Below are 20568 nucleotides of genomic sequence, written 5' to 3' on the forward strand. Positions count from 1 at the left end.
ACCATGTTCATAGGCTTGAAAGGGTGATGCTAGGTGCACCAGCATTATTGTTTGTGCACCCAACATTTTTTGGTAATTTCAGAATTAACCCTACGAGTCTTCTTCTTACTTTTTAAGTTATTTTTAGCCTTTTTTTGTTGGGTTTTTACTGGTTTGTGGCATTTGCGCTCTGCTTTGTGCTCTGTTGGTTTTTTTCGTTGAGTGAGGTGTCGCTTGGGTAGAGGTGAAAGTGTTACCGGTGGTTGGTGGTTGTTGCGGTGGCTAGTTCGTCGTCGGAGGTTCACCAAGTACGCGCGAGTTGTGTTGCTAGGTGAGTGAGTTGATTTGTATGTGTAATTTTAATATGCGGATCAAGTTGATCCGTATGGTTTACACATTTTGAATTTTGTAAAAATTGTTTAAAGTTAATTTTTTTAATTATTAATATGTTTGTATGTAAATTTGTAAAAAAAAAAAATTGTTTATATGTGTATTTGAAATAATTCGTATGTAGATTGATATAGGGTTTTTGGTTTTTAATATATATGGTTATGAGTTGTAGTGTTTATAAAATGGTATGCAGTAAAAGATTATGTAGAGTTTTGTATGATATTATATGTATAGTGTAGTTAGATGTTGTATGTTTTTCATGTGAAAATTTTTTATTTGTTGTTAAGATGGACGAAGATCAATGAATGTATGACAGTATAATGTCTGAAGAAACTGATATGGATGATGAAAATGAACAAGAATATGGTGTGAATGAACATGTTGATTGTTCATATGCGTTCAATACTTTTTAGGTAATAATCTTCATTATTGTTATTAAATTGATAAAATGAATGTCCCTTTGAAGACTAAAATTGTGTGGGTTGTGTTGTAGGTGTTTGATGCCCGAGATGATGTTTTGCAGTGGGTTCGATCAGTTGCTCATGAAAATGGATTTGTGCCGGTGATTATGAGGTCAGACACAAACACTGGTATTGGTTGTAAAAGGAGTGGTCAGTATAGGTCTAGAAGAAAGATTTTGTTAGAAGAGATACTGGGAGTAGGAAATGTGGGTGTCCCTTCAAGCTTCGTGGGAAATCAGTGGTTGGAGGGTAAGGTTGGATGGTGAAGTTGATGTGTAGGAGTCATAATCATGAATTGATGAAGTCATTAGTTGAACATCCATACGCTGAGCGATTGACTAAGGATGAAAAGATAATTATTGCTGATATGACAAAGTCAATGGTCAAACCAAGAAACATTCTGCTAACGTTGAAGGAGCACAATGCCAATATTTGTACAACAATTAAACAAATATACAATGCAAGAAATACATATCGTTCTTCCATTGAGGAAGTGATACTGAAATGCAACATCTAATGAAGCTTCTTGAACGGGATCAATATATTCATTGGCATAGATTAAAGGATAAAGATATGGTACATGATATCTTTTGGTGTCACCTTGATGCAGTGAAGTTATGCAATGCATGTAATTTGGTGTTTTTGATAAATAGTACCTACAAACAAACAGGTACAGACTCCCACTACTTGACTTTGTTGGTGTAACACCAACAGGGATGACATTCTCTGCTGGTTTTGCATATCTGGAGGGTGAACGTGTTAATAATGTGGTATAGGCTTTAGAACGGCTTCGAGGTTTATTTCTAAGACGTGATGCCTTCCCTGGAATTATTATGACTGGTAGAAACCTAGCATTGATGAATGTAGTGAAAATTGTATTCCTTGAGTGTACAAGCTTGTTGTACAGGTTTCACATCGACAAGAATGTCAAGGAAAAATATAAATCCCTAATTGGTCAAAAAAATGCTTGGGAATATGTGATGGATGCCTGGGGAAGTTTGGTTGATTGTCCTTTGGAACATCAGTTTGATGATTGCCTTAAGAAGTTTGAAATTGCTTGTTCACACTAGCCAATGTTTGTTAACTATGTTAACGAAACATGGATAATCCCCCACAAGGAAAAATTTGTTATAGCTTGGACGAATAAGGTGATGCACTTAGGAAACACAACAACAAACAGGTATGAAAATGTTCATGTTTTTCTATTAGGGTTGATGAATTGATGGATTTTAATTATTGTATTTATTTTTTGTTTTTTGTGTATTTCAAATGTAGGGTTGAATCTGCTCATTGGGCTTTAAAAAGAGTATTACAAAATAGCCTTGGAGACTTATGTAGTGTTTGGGATGCCATGAACAACATGATCATGTTGCAACACACTGAAATTAAAGCATCCTTTGAAACAAGTACACATGTGATTGGACATCTTTTTAAATTTACCTTATATAAGAGGCTTCTTGGCATGGTTTCAAGGTGTTGTTTAAATCAAATTGCTGCTGAGTTTGAGCGTGTACATTATGTTGGCAAGAATCCTTCTTGTTGTGGTTGTGTCATGAAAACTACACATGGTCTTCCTTCTGAATGTGAGCTATCTAAATATGTTCTTGGTAGCATCCTACTATATTCAATTCATATGTTTTGGAGGAGACTAAGTTTTTCAGACCAAGGGTTATCTGAGCCCCAAGTGACCATAAAGGAAAAGATGAAAACCATATCTAAGAGATTTGAGGAACTTGATGTTTGTGGTAAAGTAACTCTAGAGAGTAAATTTCGGGAAATTGCATGCCCTGATCAAAACTCTATGTGTCCTCCTCCAGAAAAGGTCAACACTAAAGGTGCACAGAAGAAACCGATGAAGAGAAACCAAAGATCAACAAAGCGTGATCTGTCTTACTGGGAGTATGTTGATGTTTTACATTCTGTGCAAAATAGTAATTCTTCAGTGAAGCGTAATGCATCATCTTTTGACCAGCCTATTCCAAGAAGGACCATGCCGATGGTGGATCAATTTCATCCTGTTATACACGATTTCATTGACAACATTGTGGATGTCAAAGCTGACGGTAACTGTGGATATCGTGTGATTCCTGCTTTATTAGGTATGAGTAAAGAGTGTTGGTCCTTGGTGCGCAACCATTTGCTTAAAGAACTTGGCAAATGGTCAGATGACTATATCAAGCTCTTTGGTGGCACAGACAGATTCAAGGAATTAAGGAGGTCCCTACTTGTTGATGGGTTTTCCATGGTATGTAATTTATGTTTTGCTTTTTAAGAATTAACTTTAAATAAATGTGATGTGTATATTTGTTTGATTCACGTTACTATGGATAAGTGGATGGATACAATCGAGATGGGATATATCATTGCATCAAGGTATAATGTAATCTTTGTATCGTTGTCGCTACAACAAAGCATGACATTCTTTCCTCTTAGAAGTCAACCACCAACAGATTCTTTTGTGCATCGCATAATATGTATCAGTCACGTCTATGATAATCATTTTGTTCAGGTAGATTCAAGATAGTCCTATTTTTAAATTTATGCAATCATTTGTGTTATAATAACATAAAATTGTTTGTGCATGTACAACAAGTTTATTTAAAAGATCGTTATCCTTTACCGCCTCTAGCATTGTTATGGTCTAGGAATTGTCATCCTCGGGCAAAGTAGTGGCCAACTCCATATATTAGTAGAATGCATCAGTATAAAAACTTGTTAACGTTAACTGGATATAGTGTTACGTCATTACTAGGGTTACCTGGTACGTTTAACAGTTACGTAATTTAAAATAATTTGTTAACGTTAACCCTAATATTTAGAGGCATAAACATAGACTAAAAATTATAAACCAAAATAAATTAACATTTACAAAATGTTTGGTAAAACCAAAATATTGTCAAATACAAGAAAATTATAAACATAGTCCAAATATTAAAATATAAAATGGATGACGTCTATGGCTGATCCGTGTGTTGCCTTCGTCGCGACCTGACATAAACATTGCCATCTACTGTGACACCCCTAGCGATCCTTAAGCAGTCTTCCATGACCTCGTGTATTTTTGTGCCTGCATTGACTATCCTTAGGTTGAGCAAACGCTCAAACCTTTCTGCGATTTCTTGGCAAGCCTCCTATGATATTGAAAACAACCCATAAAGTATTACAATAATTGAACTAAATGACATTTGATAGAACAATAATGCAGCATTATTTACCATTGCATGTCTAGGCTGCTCCTCATCAGAAGGGGCATGTGTCGGTGCTGCTGCTGGTGCCACTGGGACCTCAGGGATATGTGGCTCCACATATGTGTCATCCTGCGTCACAGGTGGATGTCTAGCCAGATCAACAGGCTGTGCTTGTATCATGAATAGATGAGAAATCATGAAGAACCAATGCATGTAATCTGATGCACACTATCTTGGCACAATACAAATCTGCCCCACTACTGCAAGATAATCAGAGTAATGCATCCACCTGTCGTCAATATCTTCAAATGATAACATTGAACCCGTAGTCTGTGGAGGAATGGTTTGAACATATCCAAATTGTCGCACCACCCTCTCTGGTCGGTGTCTGACGACAATGGGACTTCATCGTAGATGTCCTGAAAAGCACGAAATCTAATCAAAATTCCGCACTCCACGGTGCTCACCGTATGGCATCCAGCAAACATCAACAATTGTCAGTCCATCTAGACGTTTCTGGTACCTCGATGCTGGTAATGACTTCGAAGAAGCCTTCGTAGCAATCCACCGGCAGGCACGTGGTGACATCTCATCATAGTCTGGATCAGTCAAACACTTAGCAATAGAGGAAAAATGCTCATATATCCAACACTACAAAGATTAGATCAAAATAAAACAAATGTCAAATTAACATATTAAAAACATAGTCCAAATTAACATGTTAAAAACATATTAATTACCTGTAATAGGGTAATGTAACCAGCAAGCTATCGGCCGCCGCTCTTACAAGCATCATTCAAATGATCATACATATGAACTAGGGCAGCAGCTCCCCATGCATAGCTTCCACACTGACTCAAGTCTCAGAAAGTGTTTAAAAAACAACATGAGCATGCGTTACACTCTTGTTAGCAAAAAGAGTGCAACCTAAAAAATGCAACAGATAGGCACGAGCTGCAACAGTCCAATGTTCGGCCTCACATTTACTCTGATAAATATCTTGTAGCCATGATAGGCGTATGTATGCCCCATGACATTGTATTGTCTCAGCTCTAGCTTCCTCTCCGGGGACTTCAAGTAACTCCACCAACATCAAGATTGCTTCATCGACATGCAGAGTCTCAAAGCTGTGGAATGCGCCTATAATTAGAAGATGAAGCAAAGAGGCCACATCATCCAGGGTGATGGTTAGCTCTCCAACAAGAAGATAAAAACTGCTAGTTTCCTTATGTCACCTCTCCATAAAAGCGGATATAAGTCCTCAATTGCCAGTGTCTACTGAACATGGGATCAAAGGACTTAATCCTGTGGCAGCGACTAGTCCTTCAATTTCAGGAACATGCCTCCCAAATTTCTGAACCTTCCTTCCATGGGAGGATAACTTCAATTCAGGACGTTCCTACAAAAAAAATTAAATGATTCGACAACTTATAAAAATAATAATTAAAATTATGATAAATTTAAATAATAACAAATACTTAACAAATAAGTTTAATTAAATATTTTAAATACCTCTCCATTCCATAGGATGACTGCAACATGGTCACCATAGTCAGTCAGCACTGATGGGTCACGCAGTCCACCTGGAAGTCCCTCAAAATCATCAACAGCTTCTTCAGCATGTGCATGTAAGTCTTCAGTCACCACAGGATCATCCTCAACAACAGGAGCAGCTTCCTGCTGCCTACGTGCGCTGCTGTAGGCCTTCGCCGCTGGGGAACATCACCTGAATGATGATGATCCTCTTTCCCCAGGGCTCTACCTATAACTTTGCCTAAGGCACGACCTAACCCTCTAGTTCTAACCATAATCTACAAATTTTGACACATGCATTTTTTGGCCAAATTCAATATTTACTATTAAAATAAACATAAACAACTACAAAATTTATAACTACAAATAGTATATGATTATTTTCCATTGAAATAAAGTGACACCATTTATAACTATTTCATACAGCATATATGACTACATAATTAAAACACAAAATTCATAAATAAAATAACAACTACATAATTAAATAATATATGACTATTTTTCATTGAAATAAAGTGACACCATTTATAACTATTTCATAACAGCATATATGACTACATAATTAAAACACAAAATTCATAAATAAAATAACAACTACATAATTAAATAATATATGACTATTTTTCATTGAAATAAAATAACACCATTTAAAACTATTTCATAACACCATATATGACTACATAATTAAAACACAAAATTCATAAATAAAATAACAACTACATAATTAAATAATATATGACTATTTTCATTGAAATAAAATAAACATAAGCAACTACAAAATTCATATATTTACTATTAAAATTTAAAACTATTTCATAACACCATGCAATCATACATATTTTTTTTTTAAACACAAACAATACCTAATTTTAAAACAAAACTAACAAATAAAATACCTATTTAAAAACATTTTTCAAAACATAAATACCTATTTTTTTTCAATTAAAAAGGGTCATATGGATCAAGATGATCCGTATGACTCACACAGATCAAGTAGATTCGTATGAGTCATACGGATTAACTAGATCCTTATGACTCATAGGGATCAAGTTGATCCATATGAGTAATACATATCTTATTACAAACACAGATCATGTAGATTTGTATGACAACACAACCAAAAACGAAAGGGCAGCCATTAACGAGGAGAAAAAGCTTACCTCGACGGTGGAACAACACAATGAAGTTGCAAGTCCTCAATGTTGACAACCAATGGAGGAGAAGAAGCTCGAACTTCCAACAAAGAAGAAGCTCCAACGGCACAACCAAAGCAAATGAAACAGCGGCACAAGGATGTTGGGTGCACCAGCAATAATGCTAGGTGCACCTAGCATCACCTGGCTTGAAAAGCTCCCATTAAGGCTATAATGTACTTAGGCTCACATGAGAACAGTGCCACCATTGACAGAGTGTGTAAAATTTCTTGATTGCATCACTGTATACAAGTTTTCTATTTGGACATCTATTTTTCACAACTTAAACGGACTTAAAGTTGGTTATGGGCCAGCTTCTTGTTTCTTGATGAAAACAGAATCCAAAGAAATGATTATTTTTCTTTGGTTTTGTTCTTGATTCTTCAGTTTTTTATTTCTTTTTTGTCATCACCCAAACCAAATCAAGATGATGAATGATGAACGGGTGTTGCTAGCTACAACAGCCATATTGTTTGTACACCCAATAATAAAATGTAATTCCAAAAATGTCCTTATTGTTTTTTTCTTTCTTTTAAGTTACTTTTTTTTATAGTAACACATTCATTCCTTCGTTTTCTCGGTTTCTTCTGGTTTTTCATTGTTGTGAGAGGTGCATTATGCCGCTTCGGTCGAGGTGAAAGTATTACGGAGGTACATCAGTGGTGGTTGTTGCGATGGTTGGTTTGGTTGTTAATGGAGATACGTCTGGGTACGTCACCATTATTTTTTTTTTGCATAACATACAGATTAAAGAATTTGTAAGTTATATAAAACTTATGGATTGATTAATCCGTAAATTTTATTATAACTTACGGATTAATTAATTCGTATGATTTATACATATTATGTAATCAGTATAACTCATACGAATTAACTAATTCATATGACTTATACGGATTACCTAATCCGTATAAGTCATATGGATTAACTAATTCGTATGACTTATACGGATTTGGTACTCCGTACCGTATGAACTATACGAATTTTTAATTTTTTTAAATTAAAATAAATATTAATTTTTTTAATTTTTTTTGAATTATAAATATGTTAGCATGATTGTTAAAAAAAATAAATTAATGTGTATAAAACATTTATTTGTTTTTTTGTTTTTTTTAAATGTAATTCGTATTATTGTTTTAAATATTTTTAAATAAGTGTAGATTGATAATCAATTTGTAATTACTTATTTTTATATTTTGGAAATGATATTAATTGTAAGATAATTTACCCTTGTAATTTATGTATAATTTATTTGAGTTGTTGTGGTCTAAAATTGATTGTTTTGTGTGGTCATAATTTTAGGAATTAGAATTAAGTTGAATAAAATAATTATTTTACTACATATGGTTCGATTATAATTTTTTTATGTATTATATGCTTATGAATTGTAAGTAGAAAAATTTGATGTTATTGGTTTTTAATATATAGGGTTATCAATTTTAATGCTTTATAATATTATATGCAGTAAAAAATTACATAGGATTTTGTGTGATAATATATGTATGGTGCGGTTAGGGGTTGTTTGTTTGTGATGTTAAAATTTTTGAATGTGTTGTTAAGATGGGCGAAGATCAATTGATGTATAATAGTATAATATCTAAAGAAGTTGATATAAATGAATAAAATGAAGACGAAATTGATGTGAATAAAGAACATGTTAACTGTTCTGATGCATTCAATACTTCTTAGGTATTAATGTGATTTATTGTTAATAAATTAATAAAATGAATGTCCCTTTGAAGACTAAACTTGTATGAATTGCATTGTAAGTGTTTGCTACCCGAGATGATGTTTTGCAATGGGCTCCATCTGTTGCTTATGAAGTTGGATTTGTGGCGGTGATTATGAAGTTAGACACAAACAGTGGTATAAGGGGAAGGACTTTATTTGTCTTAATTGGTTGTGAAAGAAGTGACCAATATAGGTCTAGGAAGAAAGATTTTGAAAGAAGAAATATTGATAGTAGGAAATGTGGGTGTCCCTTTAAGCTTCGTGGGAAACCAGTGATTGGAGGCCAAGGATGGATGGTGAAGTTAATGTGTGGGAGTCATAATCATGAAATAGAAAAGTCATTAGTTAGACATCCATACGTTGATCGATTGACTAAGGATGAAAGACAATTATTGCTGATATGACAAAGTCAATGGTGAAACCAAGAAATATTCTGTTAACGTTGAATGAACACAATGTCAATAGTTATACAATGCAAGAAGTGAATACCATTTTTCCATAAGAGGTAGTGATACTGAAATGCAACATCTAATGAAGCTTCTTGAACGGGATTAGTATATTCATTGAGTGTGTACATTATGCTGGCAAAAACCCTTCTCGTCGCGGATGTGTCATGAGAACTAATCACGGTCTTCCAGATGCATGTGAGCTATCTAAATATGTTGTTGGTACCATACCACTTGAGACACTCCATATGTTTTGGTGGAGGCTAAGTTTTTCAGACCAAGGATTATCTAAGCCCCTAGTGACCATAACCGAAGAGATGGAAACCATATCCAAGTGATTTGAAGAGATTGACGTTTGTGGCAAAGTTACTCTAAAGAGTAAATTCCGGGAAATTGCCTATCCTGATCTAAACTCTATGTGTCCTCCTCCAGAAAATGTCAACACCAAAGTTGCTCAAAAGAAACCGATGACCAAACATCAAAGATCAACAAAGTTTGATCATCATCTGACCAACCAATTCCAAGAAGAACTATGCCGATGTTGAATCAATTCCATCCGTTCATTCACGATTTCATTGAAAACATTATCGATGTCAAAGCTAACAATAATTGTGGATATTGTGCAATTGTTGCCTTATTAGGTATGGGTGAGGATTCATGGTCGTTGGTGCGCAAACATTTGCTTAAAGAACTTGTCAAATGATCTGATGAGTATATCAACCTCCTTAGTGGCATAGATAGATTTGAAGAATTAAAGAGATCCCTATTTATTGATGGATTATCCATGGTATGTAATTTACGTTTTGTTTTTTTATTTAAAATTTAGTTTAAATAAATATAATCCATATAACTAGTTCATGCAGGTTACTATGGATAAGTGGATAGATATAATCGACATGAGATATGTCATTACATCAAGGTATAATGTTATCCTTGTATCATTGTCTCTACAACAAAGCATGACATTTTTTCTTCTTAGAAGTCAACCACCAACAAATTCTTTTGTACATCGCGTAATATGTATTGGTCATGTGTATGACAATCATTTTGTTCAGGTAGATTCATCATAATCCCGTTTTTAAATTTATGAAATTAATTGTGTTATCATAACGTGAAATTGTTTGTGCATGTGTAACAATTTTATTTAAGAGACCGTTGTCCCTTACCGCCTCTAACGTTGTTATGGTCTAGAAATTGTCATCCTCAGGAAAAGCAGTGACCAACTCCATATATTAGTAGAATGCAGCAGTGCAAAAATTTGATGATGTTGAAAAGATACTATGTTGATTTAAGTGAAGAGCGAACATTTAGGTACCTATGACATTGTCATGGACTACAATAATATATAGTTGTTTCATTGGAAATTCTTATAATTATTTATTACACCTTATGTTAAAACGGTTTAGGGTTACTATAATACTTAGGGTTTAGTGTTACGTGCATTGTTAGAGTTAACTATGACGTGAAAACTAGGGTTTAGTATAACATCAAAAACTAGGGGTTTTGCAGACTAGGGTTTAGTGTTACGCTTTAAGATTAATTCGAAAGTTATTAAAAAAAATTAAAGTGTGGAAAGTTTAATTTACGTGTGTTGATATAAGCGGTTGTTAAATAATTTATGTTTGTCAATGGTAATATAAAAAACAATTCAAATAAAATTGCTAAAAGAAAAATGTTGTCAAATAAAATAAAATGATAAACAGTCTATAAATTTTCCTAAAAAATTCTAAATGTCTACATGCGTGATCTGTACACCTCTTCGTCGCGACATCACATATACATTGTGATCCACAGTGACACCTCTAGCGATCCTTAGGCAATCTTGCATGACAACATATGTTTTTGTGCCTTCAGTCACTATCCTTAGGTTGAACAACCTCTCCAACCTTTCAGCTATTGCTTGACAAGCCTCCTATGACATTCACAACAACGGATAAGGTATAACCATATTGCATGTTTAAATTAAATGAAATTAAAAGTAGGATATATATATATATATATATATATATATATATATATATATATATATATATATATATATATATATATGTTACCATTGCATGTCTAGGCTGCTCCAAATCAGAAGGTGCATGCGCAAATGCTTCCTCCATAGCTGCTGCCACCACCAAGTACTGAGGCATATCTGGTTCGACATATGTCTCATCTTGCACGATAGGTGGATGTTTGGGTGGATCCCCAAGCTGTGTCAGCCTCATGAATGGATGCAAAATCATGTAGAACCACTCCATATAGTCTGGTGCACATTTCCAGGCACAACATAAATCTAGCCAACCGGTGCAAGGTAGTCAGAGAAATGCATCCATCTATCGTCAATATCTTCCACGCATAATCTTGAACCCGGAAAGTATGGAGGAATCGTCTGAACATACCCAAATTACCACACAACCCTCTCTGGTCAGTGTATGACAACAATGGGATCCCATCGAAAATGTCTAGAAAAACATGAAATCGGGTCAAAGTCTCTAACTGCATGATGGCACCATAAGGCATCCAACAAACATTAGCAGTCGTCAGTCGATCTAGACGCTTTCGATACGTTGACGCTGGTAATGCCTTCGTATAGGTCCAGTGGTAGGCACATGGTGACCTTTCATCATAGTCTTCATCCGTAAAACCCTCAGCAACAGATGGAAAATGCTCATAAATCCAACACTACACAAATTTTCAAAACAAAAAAAAATATCAAATCAAAACATAAAAAAAAATATTAAATAAAATTCAATGACAATTACCTGTAATAGTGTGATATATACAACAAGTTGTATGTTGTCACTCTTACAAGCATTATTCAAATCATTGTACATATGCACTAGGGAGGCAGCTCCCCATGCGTTGCTTTCACTCTGATAGAGGTCTCGAAAGGTGTCCAAGAACACCACATGCACGTGTGTTGCACTCTTGTTAGCAAAAAAAGTGCAACCTAGAAAATGCAACTGATAAGCTCGAGCTGTTATAGTCCAGTGTTCGGCCTCACATTTGCTATGATAAATGTTTCGTAGTCATGATAGTCTTACATATGCCCCATGACACTGTACTGTCTGAGCTTTGACTTCATCTTCACTGACTTCACGTAACTCCACTAACATCAACACTGCTTCGTCGACATGAAGAGTCTCGAAGCTGTGGAATGCGCCTATGATGGGCAGATGAAGCAAAGAGGCCACATCATTGAGGGTGATGACGACCTCTCCTACTGGAAGATGGAAACTGCTAGTTTCCTTATGTTGGACAAGTGGCCTAAGAAATTTTAAGAAGGGGGGGTTGAATTAAGATTTCGTTGACTATTCTTAATTGAAAATTTCTCTTTCTTAGATATTCCCTAGATTTAATTATTTCTTTAATTGTAAGTTACTTGAATAACAAATAAGGAGAAGTAAACTTAAAGAAATATAAACACAATAGAAAGTAAAAGAGATTAAGGAAAGAGAGAATGCAAAACCGGATTTATACTGGTTCGGCCAAAACCCGTGCCTACGTCCAGTCCCCAAGCAACCCGCTTGAGATTTTCACTATCCTTGTAAAATCCTTTACAAGCAATAAACCCCAAAGAACTTCCATCCTTTGTGTTCAGTGATTACAACCAAGAAGTTGTTTCCACTTCTTGCAATGAACCCCAAGGAACGTTGGTCCCTTGTGTCCAGTGATAACAACCAAAAAGTTATACCCACTTCTTGCAATGAACCCAAAAGACGTTGGTCTTTTGTGTCCAGTGATCAATCAAGAAGCAAATCCTGCTTCTTGCAATGAACTCAAGGAACGTTGGTCCCTTGTGTTCAGTGTTTGCAACCAAGAAGACCTTATCTTGAAAACAGTCACCAAGAGTAGATCTCTTGAAAAACTTTTTGTAAGAATTGAGGAGAGGAAGAAAATAGAATAGCACAAGTTTTTGCCTGATGAACTTTTCTTGACAAAGCAAGTGTTAAACAAAAACTTTTTAGAAAGATGTTAAGAATTAGTGTTAATCAATATTTGAAATTCGTGTCATGGTCACATATTTATAATCATTTAATGACTCTTGAAGAACCATGTTAAAAGTTTTGACTCTTGGCAAAAACTAATCACTTTAAAAGTTGTGACTCTTTTGCAATTTCTTCAAAATCAGTCACTGGTAATCGATTACCATAATGGTGTAATCGATTACACAGTTTATTTTATCAAAAGTCGTGACTCTTCATTGAGGTATGAAATCCAACATTCAAAAACCACTGGCAATCGATTACAAATATTGTGTAATCGATTACACTATTTTGAAAATATTTTGTCACAAGTTGTGACTCTGGAGATTTGAAATTCAACGTTCAAAAACATTGGTAATCGATTACATGCCCATGGTAATCGATTACTACTTTGTAAAACAGTTATAAAACTATTTTTGGGCTTCTGGTAATCGATTACCAGAGAGTAAAAACTCTAGTAAAAGATTTTGAAAAATTCTTTTGGACAAATTGTGTTATTCAATCTTTTCTTTGAAAAATTCTTTTTATACTTATCTTGATGCTTTTCTTGAGGTTCTTGCATATCTTGAGTCTTCTCTTGAATCTTCTTGATTTCTTTAATCTTTTTTAATGTATCTTTTTAAAAATCTTTGGCATCATCAAAATAATCTTGAAAGCTTTGCTTCTACACCTTATGCCACCTCTCCGTAAAAACATATATAAGTTTTTGATCGACAATGTCCAATGAACATGCGATCAAAGGACTTAATCTTGTGGCAACGACTAACCCTTCAATCTCAGTAGCAGGCCTCCCGAATTTATGAACTTGTCTTCCATAGGAGGATAACTTCAATTTTGGACGTTCATAAAAAGAATTAAATAATTTTAACAATAATAACAAAAACTTGTTGAAATATAATTTTTTAAAACTATAAATACCTCTCCATTACAAACAATGACTACAACATGATCAGCATAGGCAGTCAGAACTGATGTGTCGCGCGGCCCGCCTGGAAAACCCTGATCATCAACAACTACTCCTTCAGGTTGTTGGAAGACTTCTTCAGCTGCGTCATCCAGGTGAGGACTCTCCTCAGCAACAGCGGCAATTTCTCGATGCCTACGTGCAGATGTTGTTGGCCTTCGCTGTTGGAGAGATTCATCTGAATCACGATTATCTTCTCTCCCTAGGGCTCTTCCTACAACTTTGCCTAAAGCACGACATAAACCTCTAGTTCTAACCATAATCTGCAAATTTGAACATACATAAAAATCTATGTCAAAATTCAAATAATACTTCAACCAATTACAATGCAATCATTCATAAATAAAAAAATATTATATATATATATATATATATATATATATATATATATATATATATATTCAAATTTTATTTTTAATTAATTTTATAATTACAAAATAAAACAATAACTATTTCAAAACAAAAATGAAAATAATCTATTTTTTATTAAAATAGACTAACTATTTAAAAAAACATTTTAAATAAAATATTTATACTTAAAAAAATAACTATTTGAAATTAATATATTTTTATTTTTAAAAAAATATTTAAAAACATATTTGAAAATAATATATTTTCATTTAAAAAACAATAACTATTTCAAAACAAATTTGAAAATAATACATTTTCATTTAAAAATAATAATAACTATTTCAAAACATATTTGAAAATAATATATTTTAATTTAAAAGACAATAACTATTTGAAAACATGTTTTAAAATAATATACTTTCATTTTAAAAAAATAACAATTTAAAAACATATTCGAAAATAATATATTTTAATTTTAAAAAACACTAAATATTTGAAAACATATTTGAAAATAATATATTTTAATTTTAAAAAAAAACAATAACTATTTGAAAACATATTTGATTTAATTTAAAAAAACAATAACTATTTGAAAACATATTTGAAAATAATATATTTTCATTTGAAAAAACAATAACTATTTCAAAACATATTTGAAAATAATATATTTTAATTTTAAAAAAATAACAATTTCAAAACATAATTCATAAAATATTTTTTAAAATTAAAAAATTAACTATTTAAAAACAAAATTCAAAATAAATGTTTTATTTAAAAATAAACAATATCTATTTAAAAAAATTAATACATTTAGAATTAAAAAATCACTATTTAAAAACATAATTCAAAATAAACTATTTTTATTTAAAATAGAAACAATAGCTATTTAGAAACAAAAATAAAATTAATATATTTACAATTAAAAAAAACAACTACCATTTAAAAAAATAATTGTAAATAATCTATTTTTTATTTAAAAAATAAACAATAACTATTTACAAACAAAAAAATTTATATTTATATTTAATAAAAAAACAACTATTTAAAAACATAAATCAAAATAATACTTTTTATAAAAAAAATACTAATTAAAAAAATAAATAAAATGAATTTATTGATAATTAAAAAAGATACAATTACATAATCCGGATGCGTTATACGGATTAACTAATCCGTATTAGGTAATCTGTCGTATAACACATACGGATTAACCTAATTAGTATAACATCCATACGCGTTATATAGATTAATTAATTCGTATAACGCATACGAATTATGTAACCTGTACATCATTACAAAGATACGAATGCGCTAATGAACAACGAAAACAAAACAAAAAAACTTACCTTGACAACGAAATACCACGACGATGGTGTAGACGGCCTCAACGGAGCCAACAGAGGCTAACTATGATGACAGCGTGGCAAGAAAGACGCAGACACGGAGGAGGACAAAGACGCGTTGTGACAGAAGGAGTATGGACTCCACGAGGAAGATAAGAGGGAGAGGGTTTTTAAAATTTAAGTAAAGTACATTTTTGTCACTTTACTTAAATTGCTAGATACACAAACAATAGTGCTGGATGCACCTAGCAATAGCCATGATGAACGTGTTGGTTAAACATCACAATATTTTGACCTGATTGAAACAAACCTAGAAATATGAAATTAACTTTAACTACCAACATGTTTTGCAGTCCTTAAAATTTTGGATAACTTAATTGTGACTCTTTGCATGGAAGAGTTTCTAGACTTTATATAGTTCCTTGATGCAATTAACGGGACACACGGAATTGGATGAAATCAGAATTGTCAGTTTTTTGTGCTTAGAAATCTAATTAGCGCGTTAGGGTGTAAATCTACATTGTTGCATTCAATTGTCTCTTCCTTGTTTATAGGAGCTACATGGGAATGTTAAGATTTTGCAACAAAAATTAGAAAACAGAAACCCCAGACATATTACCATTATGTTATAAACAATGCTTGTCTGTCGTATGTACTCAGAATGAGTCATTAAAGCTATCAGTAATTATCTCACTTTCCATTTTGCTTTTTAATCCGCTTAGCCTCTAAGTGATACCTCTCCAAGTCATCATCAAGATCTTTAGCAGTCACCTTTCCAAAATTGCCATTTACTTTTGCGTAGCTTCTCTGACTCTGAGTGCGGTGAAACCTCTCAAAGCTATGATCAAGATCTCTAAAAGACACCTTTCGAATATGGTCCTTCTCTTCTCCACGGCCCCTTGGAAGGTAGCCCTGTGCAAAGTCATTGTGAAACCCACTATCGCCAACCCTTCCTCGTGTGCTGCATAAAAAAGTAGTACAGTATTCCAGAACTTGCAATTAATAGTAACAGAGAAGATATCTAAGAAAAGGGACATGGAGGATAAAACCTGCCATGTATGAGCAGTTAAGCACAATTCCAGGGTATCACTATAATAACATATGCAGCATGTACACTCCACATGAATTTACATTTATTTATTGAAAAACAATTATATATTCATATACTCAGAAGTCAGAACCAAGGACTATCTAAATATAACCTGTGATTTCAGGTAACACAAGTGAGAAACTGCAAAGTTCAAATTAAGGTTATCGAGTATTTCAAAGGATAAATGATATGATAGGTTCACAATTCAGACTAGATGAAGAAATATATAAAGCTGAGAAGCACAAACGATCAAGAATCAGAATTTCACACCTAAAATGGACATCATTTGGTCTTCCCATCAAGTTATTTTGACAAAGAGGAGCGACAGCAGGAGTAGCCAAACTTGTTCCAACAAGCTCAATTTGCAATGGCTTTCCATCAAGCCTCATATTGTTGTATTTCTTGATGGCTAATAAAGCATCAGAATGCCTCACGAACACAACTTCTGCAGTTCCCTTTGATCTTCCACTCTGATCATAATGAATAGTGTAGCTTTTCAATTCACCCTCTTCCGAGAACAGCAGCTGTGAAAGTCAGACACAATTTTTCAATTTTTTGCATTATTTGACAGACCAAAAGAAATAGGGCTACTACAATTTGTGTTTTCCCTTTTTCAATGTATATTTGATGTTTGACACAAGCCATTTGGGTATGTAGCCCGATGTACCTCAACCAAAGACAAGGAGGGGAAAAAACTGAGATGTGACAACTTTGACTTCATAAACCAGAAGAATGACAGGGTTGCCATCAGAAATGACATAAAATTTAACATTAACAAAGATATAGAAACCAATCGAATACGTAGCAAACAGTAGCAAGTTGTGACATTTTCTGCACCTCTCCACAGACGCAAACTTTCGGAATACAGAGATTCAAGCATGCTACACTTTTGAAGTTAGGAGCAAAATTATGACACGGATAAGAACAAAAGTTGAAAAAAAAAACAAAATAAACAAAATATAGTAAGCATAAACACTACCAAGAATCAAAATGATAAAAATTATAGGGTAAAACGTGTTTCAGGTCCTTCAATTTTCAGTCCAAATTGACCTAAGTTCCAATACTGTAAAGACCAATAACTTTGATTCTCATATTTTTTTTGATAATCTGTTATTTTCATCTCTCTTTATGAAACATAAGACACTAGGGCGAGTGAAGAAATTAATTAATAATAAAATAACTTATAAAAAATACAAGTACAGGGAGCATGACCAAATTTGACTGAAAAGAAAACTGAAGGACCTAAAACTATATTTGTATCACCCTGATGAAAGAACATTTACTACTATTGTCACGAGACGTACAAAGAAAAATGGATCATAACACATACAAAGTAAAACAGTAAAAAAGTAGGGGAAAAATAAAGCAGAACAGAATTTCTAGTGTAGATGATGATGAACCTTGATATCATCGTTGGTAACTCCATGATCCAAGTTAGATAAATAGAGCTTGGTGCCACTTTCAATCTTAGCCGCGCCTGACTCCTCCAAAACCATTTCTGGAAATAATGCAACCATGCTCTGTTGCCTTACCTGACAACCAATCAAACACTAACATTCTCTTTTCTTCGTCTTAGTAATAATAATAATAAGGGAAAAATAGGAAAGCATGAAACCCTAACTCACCTGCGGAATCGGGTACGGCGTCGTTCTGGCCGGGTTGTGAACAACCGTGAATCGGCGGCGAGAAGCCACGGCGGCGGCTGAACGCTTCTTAATGTCGTCGAGGGACATGTCGATGCCGCCGGCCATTCTCGTCGGAAAAAAAAAAAAAAGTGAGGGTTTAGGGTTTTGGGAAGAGTGTTTGTGAGTGAGTGTGCGTGTTTTTGTGCCACTGAGTGAGTGAGTGTATTTGAATATGGCGCAGTGCGAGAGGGAGAAGAAAGAGGACTCCAATTCCCTGTTTTCGCCATCCCACGTACTCAATCATACTACAGTTATTTTAGTCGTTTGATAGATCAAACGAACCACACGTTTAAGATCCCAACCGTCTGATCTTCATCAGGCGATTATATACGCGACAAATATGTGAGTGCGTCAAAATATTGTAGCTGGTGCGCTGCACTGAATCGTGTTTACGACGGAGATTGTTTGTGGTGTGATGGATTCTGACATATTGTGTACGAATTTTGATCAAGTTCCACTGATATTTTGACGCGTGTCAGCGTGTGAAGAAAACAACCAATTCGAGGTCGTCTGATCATTATTTCGTGCTATCAACCCTTGATTCAAAAGTGTAAAGCATTTTATTTTATTTTTTTTTTAAAATGAAAATTATGAAGTTACCGAAACATTATTTTATTTTAGCCTGAAGCAACGTTTGATTTTATTTATAGTTGGGAAATGATACTACTCAACTACGGTAAAATATCGTGCATAGCTTCTTTGCGTCGCTCTAGCAAATGGAGGTGAGGATGAAAAAACATAATTCTTAACGGCATTAGTTAGGTTGGTTAAGTTGGTTATGGAGAAGTTAGTTAAGTTAGTTAGCTTTCGGTTATAACAACCTTACATCTCATGTATATAAGCTTCCGCCATTGATGAATAAAGCAAGAGCTGCAGATCATTTTTCTTTGAGTTGTTTTAGTTCTCCCTTTCCTTATGATACCTCATCTTGTTATTATGGTATCAGAGCTCTTCTGGTGGAGAGTTCTGTTGCGCTGACATTCCTTCTTCCACTACCCTCAATAATCCACCATGAATGAAGCATCAATCAATAACACGGAGAGTTACCTATACCTCCATCCGAGCGAGAACCCGACCATTGCCCTTGTTTCCCCAGTCCTAGACTCAACTAACTACCACTCATGGAGTAGGTCCATGGTCACTGCATTAAGTACCAAGAACAAAGTGGAGTTCATAGATGGAAGCGCGCCTAAACCACTGAAGACGGATAGAATGCATGGAGCGTGGCGCCGGTGCAACAATATGGTTGTTTCGTGGATAGTTCACTCAGTGGCTACCTCCATACGGCAAAGTATACTTTGGATGGACAAAGCTGAGGAAATTTGGTGCGACATGAAATCAAGGTATTCACAGGGGGATCTTTTGCGAATCTCCGATCTCCAGCAAGAAGCTTCAACGATGAAGCAAGGTTCACTTACAATTACTGAGTATTTCACTCGTCTACGCATGATTTGGGATGAGATTGAGAACTTTAGACCTGATCCAATCTATTCCTGCAATATCAGGTGCTCCTGCACTGCTTTCACCATTATCGCGCAACGAAAGCTCGAGGATAGAGCTATGCAGTTCCTGCGAGGCTTGAATGAACAATACGCTAACATTCGTTCTCACGTCCTTCTCATGGATCCCATACCCGCCATATCCAAAATATTCTCCTATGTAGCTCAACAGGAAAGGCAATTGCTAGGTAACACCGGACCAGGTATCAACTTCGAACCCAAAGACATCTCCATTAACGCCGCGAAGACCATTTGCGATTTCTGCGGACGCATTGGTCATGTGGAAAGCGTGTGTTATAAGAAGCATGGAGTGCCCTCTAATTACGATGCGAAAAATAAGAGTAACAATGGAAGAAAAACGTGCACCCACTGCGGCAAGTTAGGACATACAGTGGATGTCTGCTATCGGAAACATGGGTACCCGCCGGGATACAAGCCTTACGATGAAAGGACCACCATGAACAACGTAGTGACAGTAGAAAGCAAAGCCACTGATGATCAAGCTCAGCATCATGAGTCCCATGAGTTCGTTCGCTTCTCCCCTGAGCAGTACAAGGCACTACTCGCCTTAATCCAGGAGCCATCCGCCGAGAACACGACACCCAATCAACCCAAACAGGTTGCATCAATTTCTTCATGCACCGTCAATACTCCAATAAACCTAGGTATGTCACCTTCTACCAGTGCGCTTTCCACCTCCTGGATACTAGATTCAGGGGCTACAGATCATGTGAC

At 34.6% G+C, this 20568-nt stretch overlaps 1 protein-coding gene across 2 annotated transcripts; it reads right to left on the bottom strand.

The window, feature by feature from the left end:
- Nucleotides 1–16061: 16061 nt before the first annotated feature.
- On the bottom strand, nt 16062–18559 carry LOC100785926 (THO complex subunit 4B). Of its 2 annotated transcripts, none has more exons than XM_003518605.5 (4): nt 18275–18559; nt 18050–18181; nt 16920–17173; nt 16062–16520 (listed from the first exon to the last, which is right to left on the bottom strand). In XM_003518605.5, the coding sequence occupies exons 1-4, from the start codon at nt 18398–18400 to the stop codon at nt 16250–16252; spliced, it is 783 nt and encodes a 260-aa protein (XP_003518653.1). In that variant the 5' UTR covers nt 18401–18559; the 3' UTR covers nt 16062–16249. The 2 variants fall into 2 exon arrangements, with proteins under 2 accessions (XP_003518653.1, XP_025980909.1); XM_026125124.1 differs by having other exon boundaries at nt 18050–18199; nt 18275–18546.
- Between the last annotated feature and the right edge of the window lie 2009 nt (nt 18560–20568).

Source organism: Glycine max, chromosome 2, assembly GCF_000004515.6.
Source record: "Glycine max cultivar Williams 82 chromosome 2, Glycine_max_v4.0, whole genome shotgun sequence".
NCBI lineage: Eukaryota > Viridiplantae > Streptophyta > Magnoliopsida > Fabales > Fabaceae > Glycine > Glycine max.